At 35.5% G+C, this 10697-nt stretch overlaps 1 protein-coding gene across 1 annotated transcript; it reads right to left on the reverse strand.

Moving 5' to 3' along the window:
* Window positions 1–2014: 2014 nt before the first annotated feature.
* LOC133187622 (uncharacterized) lies at window positions 2015–5259 on the reverse strand. The gene is made up of 10 exons (XM_061323040.1): window positions 4102–5259; window positions 3905–3992; window positions 3724–3774; window positions 3527–3640; window positions 3319–3432; window positions 3097–3207; window positions 2889–2999; window positions 2641–2724; window positions 2247–2334; window positions 2015–2117 (listed from the first exon to the last, which is right to left on the reverse strand). Exons 1-10 carry the CDS (start codon window positions 5161–5163, stop codon window positions 2015–2017), a joined length of 1926 nt encoding a protein of 641 aa, XP_061179024.1. The 5' UTR covers window positions 5164–5259.
* Window positions 5260–10697: the final 5438 nt, after the last annotated feature.

The following is a 10697-nucleotide window of genomic DNA, read 5'->3' on the forward strand; positions in this document are numbered from 1 at the left end:
ACATGTGAAGTATGAATACCCTAGCACCAACTGTTTAAAAGTTATGGTCAAGGTTGAAGTTTTTCAAAAGTAGGTCAAATTCCAGGGTCGGGGTCAAAGGGTCAAAGATGTTGGTATCCAAGGAAGGTCTTGTCACAAGGAATACTCATGTGAAGGATGAAAGCCCTACCACCAACTGTTCAAAAGTTATGGCTAAGTTTAAAGTTTTTTCATCAAAAGTAGGTCAAACTCCAAGGTCAAAGGGTCAAGGGTCAAAGTTGCTGGTATCCAAATGAAGGTCTTATCACAAGGAATACACATGTGAAGTTTGAAAGCCTAAGTTCCAACTGTTCAAAAGTTATGGTCAAGGTTAAAGTCTCATAAAAATTTGCAAAAGTGGGTCAAACACCAAGGTCAAAAGATCAAATATGATGTTGGTATCCAAGAGAGGTCTTGTCACCAGGAATACACATGTGAAGTATGAAAATTCTAGCACTAACTGTTCAAACGTTATGACCAAGGTTAAAGTTTTCCAAAATTAAAGTAGATCAAACTCCAAGGTCAAGGTCAAAGAATACATATGTGAAATATGAAAGCCATAGCTCCAATCAGTCAAAAGTAATGGGCAAGGTTAAAGTTTTTTCGGACAAACAGACAGACAGACGAATGAACAGGGCAAAAACTATATACCCCCGAATCTTCGAAACGGGGGCATAAAAACGAACATGGCCAATGTTTTGCTGAGCGGTTAAAAAAAATGATGTTGGACCGGTTGCAGTTGATGAGATGTTGAACCGATAGATTATTTTCACGTCACACTTTAAATATTCCACAGCATAGGCACGATCAGCCAAATCTGGGGTTAGGACAAAATCGAACTTAGTCTGTATAATGATTGTCTTCAAACCTTGACTTCCTGCATGTACCTGAATGACTAATCGGTGTTTTAATTGTAGAATGATCACTGATTACGTTAAATATCGTGTAAAATAGATTTTTCAGAATCAAATCAGTTTTGTTCAACTGTTGAGTTGATTACAGTATAGAACAGATGGAGCACTAGTCATCGTTAATGAAACAAAGGTCATTTGTTCGGTGGAAGTAATTCTTTTAATTGATAACAGGAAGCGAGAAAAAATGAAGGACCAGACCAGCAACAAGCTATCTGGCCATCAGGAAACTGACCCCCGACCACAGCACTAAAACCTGACCACTGTGCTATAAAGCATGGCCGTAGGACCCCCCCCCCCCCAATAATTTTGCCGATATATAGAATACTATAGAAAACATAGCTACTATATGCTTGTGCCCCTCAAGAATAACGTCTGATGACCTTTTTTTTTTTCTTTTTTTTTTTTTGCTTGTCAAGGAATTTTGGTAGTTGATGGTGCCTCCCAACTGAAAATGTATGTTTGTGCCCCTTCAAAGTGAAATTGCTTCCCACGGGCCTGTAAAGAAAACAATTTGCCATTCATAAACACCACTGAAAGAATACTGAAACCCCTGACAAGCAATTTAGCCTGCATTACATTGATCATACGGTTTTGTGTTCCATATGGATTAAATGTTAACAGTTTTTTTATTCATCCAGAAAACCTCCATGCGTACTTGATTGGAATTTCACAAACTATATATATATAACTATGATATTTTTTCTGTCACAAACTTGACTCTATAAGACTTTGGAATTTTTTGACATACAGACGCAGATCCAAGAATTTTTTTTTCCAAAAAAAGGGGGGTCCATCCCAGTTCAGTTACTTTACTACAGGTAAGTACAACTAATATCTCCGCAAATTTCAGGAGGGGGGGGGCTCCGGACTCCCCCTCCAACCCCGGCCCTCTAGAACCTATGACATGCATTTTGTATTTATCTGATGTTTAAGATGAAATGCTGTGTTCTGCTGGGTGTACTTTTTTAGTGAGTTTAAAACTTTAAAGGATTACTTAGTATGCAAATATTCTCAAATTGCAGAAAAACCAAATACAATGAATTCATAACATATTGTATATTTATTAAAATGTGGTGTTTTAGTCATAAATTGTTCTCGTGTTGTTGGAAAATATGAAAATTAAATCTTCTCTTTGTTGCTCCTAAGGTGGTGTCTTCAAATGAAAATGGAGGTGGTACTGGTTTTCTGAAGAAAAAATCAAGTCTAGTACACGTATTTGTTCACAACTATAAAATTTAAAGTACATGTTTAATAAGCAAACTTATTGAACATTTTGCTTTAGGCATGTATAATTACGTATGTTGCTTTACTTACCGTTTTCTCTTTTTAATGCCATAGCAAAATATAATGCAGAAGGAAAAGGTTGCCAGTACTACAGCAGATATTAAACACGAGATTAAAGCTGAAAAATATCAGAAAGAGAAAACGAAATAAATTTCACTTTAGAGTTTATTTTTGTCTAACTTTGCGATTTTATTCAACAGAAAAAAATATAGAAAAACACATTTATTTAACATTTCATTTTATACATGAATAAAAGTAGCGTCAAGTTGCACTTTGAAGCACAACATTCGGTCACCCTCTCCAGAATTGCAATTTTAAAAAGCGCATGTACTGTATAGGTTAATCTGAACAACCTGAAATCAGAGGAATTGGGATACATTAATAGACATTATGTGCATAAAATTTGGTGGGTTTTTTTTCTTACCATAATAGCAGCCTGAAGTAAAATTAAATATGGAACACTGAATCACCTCACATTGGGAGGACAAACAATCTGTGCTTGAAGTATCTAAAATTAATAAATGTAAATCAGCTGACTTAGAATAACTACGTATAGGGCCTACAGTTTTCCCCCCTAGAAATCCAAGCAAATTGATCAAATAAAATTTAAGTGAAAATCTTTGAAACAATTGTCTTTGTGATGAGAGGCTTTCTCTCGCTAATGTGACATACATGTGGAACATGTTTTCCCAGTGAAACCATTGTCACAGGAACATGTATAACCATTGACGTCATCAGTACAGTTACCATGGATACAAGGAGAACTAGCACATTCATTTGTATCTACAATACAAAAGAAGAACAATATGTCATTCAAATCTTATAAGAGTATGTCCAGCAGGTAACTCTGGCTAAGCTGGGTGTGTAATTGCCGTTTTACCTAATTCACAGTTGATACCGGAATACCCCGAGTTACACAGACATTGATATCCGTTCACGTAATCCGTGCAGTTTCCATGAATGCAGGGAGAGCTAGCGCATTCATCAATATCTAATAAAAAACAAAAATATATATATCTGTTTGAAATAGATATTTTGATATAGAAATACCTTAAACCTGAATTTGTTTCATTTTTCATTGTTAGTACATCTGTAGTAATACCAGTAGTACAGTGGGTCCCTGTGAAGCCTGCTTTGCAGATGCACGTGAAACCACCAAGGTGAGGAGAGCATATCTTGGTATGAGGGCAAGGGTTTCTGCGGCAAAAATCGATTTCTAAGGAGGTAGATACCAGTATTAAAATTAATACAAATGCATCTTGACAATACATGTAATCCCAGCTCTAAAAACTCTATATCATTTAACTTACGAAGTCGACAGTCTGACGCTGGATCATAACCACTAATACACGTGCACGTATAGTTATTCCCGTTCTCAGTGCACGTTCCACCATTAAAGCACGGTGTTGCAAAACATGGCCTGTCTACAATTAAGGGAATACTAAACCAATATCTCCTCTGACTTATATAGAGATTGACTTTTACAATTTGTTGGCAAATATCCTACCTTGATAAGCCTCTGCACAATCCTCATCTATCAATCCATCGCCATCATCATCTGACAAACACACAGATATCTGTTAATTTCCATCAGCATTAAAAACCATTGCAGTCAATATGTGAAAAAAAATAAAGAAGATTATATAAATTTTCTGGAAGCTAACCCTTTGAAAGAATCATATTGATACCTTGACCGTTATCTATTTCTTCGTCGATCTTTCTGTCACAATCATTGTCCAGTCCGTCTCCATGAGATGAAGGGGAATTTATGCAAGGCTTCAGAAAGAATTGTAAGTACTTCTATAACTGAACTGAGTATAGACAGAAAAATAAAACCTATTTTTGCTTTTCAGCTTCTAATTAAAAACTACATTTTGGTACGTACCCTATTGATGGAAGTCAGTCTCATTCCTGTCGGAAATCCATAAGTCTCGAACCACCCTTTCCCATACAAAACCCCTCCAAAAACACAGATTGGTGAAATATGACGGACGTCGTAGGTACCCTCAGCCAATGATACATATCCGCCCAAAAATTCCCCACCAGGGAACTCGTAGACCTCAGTTGTGTTGAGAGGCATGACATTAATTCTCAGTCCATCCAAGTCTACTTTTTTGACCACAAACATAAAGTAACTGTCGTAGGAACCCGTTGCGCTTTTGGGTGTCGTAAATACGTAGTTTGCAGCATACAGCTCCATGGGTGGAATTATTATCATCGAGGGGTCGGCCATATTACGATTCATTTGACTAAGAGAATATTGAACAACATAGATTGGTTTGTCCGCTGTAATTAATGCATAGAAAGAAGAACTGAAATGTCTCTGAACCCATTGCCCGGATTCTTGAAGAATAAATACGTCTGTTGTTGCTGTGGAATTGTCCAGTCCCTTAATTTGAACATTTGTGTCGTGCTCTGATGCAACAAATCTAAAATAGTCCCCCACAACACGACCTGGTATTGGAACAGTAGCAAAAGTCTTTCCCCATTTATCGGTAGATAAATGTTGTTCCGCAATGTGGTCCGCTGTGCCATTTCCTATTGCTGTTAATACGTTACCACTGAAGACGGACACCGGTTTGTCTGCAATAATGTACGTTCCTGTGATGTCTCCTGTGCTTTGCAATTGGAGAGTGTCGAATGCATCAATACTAATATTTATCCATTGGCTTTTACTGAAATTGCTACCTTGGAATGTTATTACTGATTGCAATGTTGTGCTGAGTTTGATTCCTATAGATGTTGCATTGGAAACACCAACGATTAAGAGTTCGGATTTGAAAAATGACGGTAGGTATGATGTTACAAAGTAATCGGTACCGATTGCATCGCATGGAATTGCAAGGAAAGCGTCATTTGAAAACGGTTCTTTGTTGAAACCATATACCACAATTTCATTGGATGCTTCGATCAGCAACCCTTTAGAATTGAGAGAGGTCCCACCCATTCTGAGTGAACTAGAAATGTTGACTTGTTTGACAGTACCAGAAGTGACATCCAATGAAATGTCAATTTTTGGATTGTACCAACGCGGACTTGTTATATTGACGAACACAGGTTGGGATTTTGCTGTAGTAATGAAAATCTCACTGAAAAGTGTTGCCTGAAAATTCTCCATGAATCCAATCACGAATTTTGTTCCTCTGTTGTCGATGATGCCTGAAATAAATCAAAATAAGTGTGTTCTTTAACGATTTTTTTAATCAGCTTCTGAAATAATTAAAGTGTGACTTCGTTGTTTGATTTCTTATGCCATATACATTTTATATACTCGTTGAAGATTCATAGCTGCAACCAAAATGGAATTATATTTCTGTGTACAGTATATATATACCTGAAAAGTAACGCGGGGAAGCATGGTTCCATCAACTTTAAGTATTTTACATATAAGTCTAAATCTTACATCAATCAGACTTATTCAAAGTGTCTTACCACTTGTGTAATATGGAAAGAAGATAAGAAAGGGAACCAATATAGTTGTTGCACCATCCATTACGGACATTAAAAACACAACTTGTCATCTCTCTGGACTCGCTATTTAAGATAACCGACAGGTTGTTGGTATCTTGATCAAATGAATGTTACATGCCAAACTGAACAAAGAGACATTAGCCTTTCGATGCTGTTAATAGATGCTTTAAATTCTTTAATAAACTTTTATTTGGGATTAGAGAGTCTTAATGTATTACGTTAATCTCTTTTAATCCTTAATTTTGTTTTGACTCGGTCATTAGAGATCGAGGAACAACATTGTATTAAAATTGAATGTAAAATATTCCATGCAGCAGATATAATTAATGGATTAGCACGAACACGTTTCATTTGAAGGGAGGGGAGGGGGGTACATCCAACCAATACACAATACACCCAGATCTGGTATTGTCTGATCAAAAGTTCTTCAATCCTTGGAATATTAATTTTCCCGCAACAAACATTATAAATATCGAAAATACACGATTTCTTACAAAAAGGCGATTTCAATTGCCCATGCAACATCAGACGATTTAAAAGTTTGGTTATATCCTTTGCTTTACGCATTTTATACATACATGTACAAAATTTCAAAACAAAACAGACAAAATGGACATGTGTGAATCTTCCTTTCAGCTTAAGAAGGTTTGTATTTTCCTGGGGGGGGGGGGGGGGAAGAGAGGACGGGGCAGTCATTAATCGTGGATTCCTTTAGAGTAAACTGATCGAAAGTCGAACATGACCGCGAGTCGAACGCATTTTAAACGTCACCTACACCTTTTGATAAACAATAAATGGTAGGCAACTCTTGATTATCTGTCTTCTTTTTTATCCATTTAATCAATTAGAGTTATCTTTTCTAAGTCGAACTCTTCTGTTAATAGTTCTAGGTGCCGGGAAATTTGAAGGTGATTTCTCCAAATTTTCTGTCGTAAATGAATTATCCATGTTGTTTCAAAGCTCCAAACATTTACCAAATAAGCTAATCAATACTTTAAAAGACAGATTTATACCAATCAATATTTTTAAAAGCTGTTTTTATATGGTTTTGGATACATAATTCGCAAAATAATTAACCAAAGCTCATTGAATTAATATCAAAAAATGATACGGAGTCGAACACCGAAAATGAACGCAAGTCGATCAGTGTTTGACACTAGCCTAGAAACAACGATAAAAATACCGCAATTTACACAAGAGAGAATAAAGGCTTTATAAGATTTATAAAGATTATATTATTATAGAAGAAAATGAATCAACTCTTTCCATTCAAAAAACAAACAAACAAACAAACGAACAAACAAACAAACCTGTGCCACCAGTACTTTAATTATTCCATGATTCAGACCACAATTTACGTGATCATTTTAATTGTAAACATCTAGTCGTAATATAGCAAATTTAGATGTAGGCTATCTATTTTGGCAATTACGTCTAAAATCAAGTTTTAAACTTTGTGCAAAAATCCTCATGCTGGGGAAAGGAGTTTTCTTTTTTTTTATCAACAAATTTGTGAGTTGGATTTTTTGTGATTTAGTTCCCCCTCCCCTCTCTCTGGAAAAAAATACCTGGGTCTGCGCCTGCCAATGTTTTCAGTGCTCTCCAGAGCCCAATGCATGTTACAGGTGGGTTCTTAATGCTTTATCCATTTACCACGACAGTGAAAAGACAAACAATGATGAATATTTAATTAAGAAGATCTGACGCACGAAGTATATTTTGGAACATAATATTTTACTGTAAATTTAGTTTGAAAATGTTCATTGAAAAGTCTAGCTGCAACCCATCCCCTAATTTTTTGCAGCACGGTAAAATCGCCCGTTTTATGTAGCCAAAAATCTTATTGTTGAAACAGTTGAACCCCCCCCCCCCCAACCGCATGGAACGAGATTGGATAATTACTTCTTTGTTTTTGCTGGCTCATGGCGCAGTCTTCACAACGCATGCCCGTCGGGCATCTCATCTACTACTTTTACCAAGTTTACATGCCCTACTCAAAATTTAACTTCATGAAATAAAAAAAAAAAACGGTCTTTACAGTGTATGAACCATTGTTTATACAAGAATGGACCAACAATAAAAAATTTAGAGTGAAAAATATTCTTTCGGGTAGTCAAGAACATATACTTTTTATTGCTGTAATGCATTACCGAAAATTTTGAAATGTAGTAGTTTATCATTACGGAAAAACCTGCATGCAGTTTTTAACATACTGAATTTGGATTTCATGTAAAAATCCTACAGTGTATTTACAGTTTGTGTACACAATGTGGCATGATTATCTCGTGCATTTCAACAACAGTAGAAAGACGACAGGGATTAGTTTGTTACGCTTCATTGCATATGACACCTGTGAAATTGATTTCAAAATGTGTGTGTGCACTTCTTTGGTCAACTTATTTAGTATATATACTTGTCTGTTTTAACTATGTTGTTACATTAGGTAATAAAAAATAAATTTCACCTATTTACTTGACTACTGACGGCATATTTATTTGGTACATTAAATACATGTATAAACAGGGCTGTTAAAAAAGGTCAGTGAATCTACAAGAAATAATAAATCTACCAAAATGTGGTAATCATTGCTATTTTTGACGAAATCTGAATTTAATAAACGAGTATTGAACATGTTGAAAAAGGGGGGGGGGTAACGATAACTTCTGACGTAAATTTAATTTCTTTTGATTTTATTTACCGGTTATTTTACTAAACTACTATTCAAATTTTCACACACAAAAAATCAAGAAATGCCAATTAGAAACAAAAAGGGAAAAGGAATTGTCATGGAATAAAATACCGTACACACTTTAATATCAGAAACGAAAGACTTAGTATAGATTGCAATCCACTGTGTAAAATATTTTTACATAAAAGTCAGTCTACAATGGAGAAAACATTACACATGCCCAGCGGGCATGTGAATCTTCATTTTTTACATGCCCGCCCGCAATTTTACCAGGTCCCGCGCATCGGACTCCCGGGTTATTTCGAAGACTGAATTGGCGGATGTGACTGGTCAATTGCAACTTACTTCTCCTAGGCACCTGATCCCACCTCTGGAATTTCCGGGGGTTCGTGTTTTATATCCTTTTTACAGATTTGTATTGACTGTAGATTTTCTTGAGATTGATTCCGTTCCCTATCTTCACCTTTTTCAGGTACGTTGTCTTGAATCTTTTTTCGCCCCCCCCCCCCTTTAAAAAAAAACAACGATGCGCCAGTTCCGGAAAAAAATAAGATTTGTTGAGATCTCAGGAAAATAGGGGCCGTAACAGAGGATTAACATTTGATTAAACAAAAAGAAAATGGAAAGCTTATAGAGATAATTTGAATGGTTTTAAAATCCGCATGAAAGATTTTAAAATTTCTGAAGAAATAAATATTCAACATTAAATTTTTAAGCAATTTTGTAAATCGTTTTATGTCTTCTGATTTTAAAATATGTCAAATTGAATTTGTTTTATGGCAAGATTGTTTAGATTGAAACTATTTTGCGTTGAATAAAGTAATCGAACTTTAAGAAAATTAGTCCTACCATAGAAAGTTGTGAAACTTCAAACAATAAATTGAGTCCTGACCACATAAATTCGCCTGGAACGAATAATTTAAGCATTCGAAATGTTACCTTAGAAAAGACTTCTAAGTGTAAAAAATGACGATAACAAACAGTGATCGATGTCAAAAAAAAAAAAAAGAAAAAAAAAAAAAAGAAAAAAAGAAAAAAAGAAAGCAGAACTTTTTTTTTCTTTTTTGCCATAACTTCAAATTGGGCTTCAAACATGTTCAACGGAGGATGAAAAAAAGAGAGACAAAGCATATAAAACTGAAAAAAAAAACTGAATACAGAGAGAAATAAGATAAAATCAACAGAAAAGGTGGAGGATCAATGAAAAATTCGTAATTCATGCGACTCGGAATACTAGTAAATGGCGTTCGACTTCATATCTGGCCGTTCGACTTGTGGTCGATTGTGTTCGACTTACGATCTATTTGGTATCTCGGGCTTTTTCCTTTAATAACAATTGTTTCATTCAGTTGCCACAGTAAACAACACGCTAAAATGACGCTTTAGGCACACATTTCGATACATCTCTGGGTTTATGACACGCATAATGTACCCTGTTGTCAACACTGTCGGTGAATACAGAAAGGCGTTCGACTTGCGATCACAGGTACTTGTGGACAGGACCCCCCCCCCCCTTCCAATATGCCCCACAGGTCAAAAATTTTTTATGTATTTTTTTCACAAATTATTCTTCTAGTACACATTTACAATGTATTCCATAAGAAAAATCCAAAAAATAACGCAGAATTAACGTTTTACTAAAAAATCATACCCGAAAGGGGGATCGACTTCACATTTACAATTGTGTACTAGAAGAATAATTTGTGAAAAAAATACATAAAAATTTTTTGACCTGTGGGGCATATTGGAAGGGGGGGGGGGTCCTGTCCACAAGTACCTGTGATTTAACCTGCAAGTTCTTTATCTTTATTGATTACTGTCATTGTTCTTTATCTTTATTGATTACTGTCATTGTTTCTTATTGCGAAACATAGACTTTGTCATTTAATACACTAATATGGGAGCGGGCGTATAGTATCATTTTGTGAGATCAGTGCTCACAGTACCTGTAGTTTAATATGAATATATCACTCAGATTCACAAAGCTTTATCTGATAAATGGTTGGTTGGGAAAGGGGGATCGACTTCACTCAATATTTGACAAATAAAACACAGCTGAAGCGATTATAAAAAAAGGTATATATATAACGATTGATGTAAACTAAGGTGAAGTGGTCTTAAAGTAGATCCCATGCAATTCTATTGTCGGCCCATATTGAGGGAGAGGAAAGAGAGATACATATATTTTTAGTGAGAGCCATTACCCCGGTATATATTTGGTAAACATTAATCTATCGAGCTAAAGTTTTGATAAATTGAGTTGAGTGAATTGTAGATTTTAAAACAAAGCAAAGTTTGTCAAACATTCTGAATTAAAGATC

The sequence above is a fragment of the Saccostrea echinata genome, unplaced genomic scaffold (assembly GCF_033153115.1).
Source record: "Saccostrea echinata isolate AGI-Se365-2 ecotype Australia unplaced genomic scaffold, CSIRO_AGI_Sech_v1 ptg000015l, whole genome shotgun sequence".
Taxonomy (NCBI): Eukaryota; Metazoa; Mollusca; class Bivalvia; order Ostreida; family Ostreidae; genus Saccostrea; species Saccostrea echinata.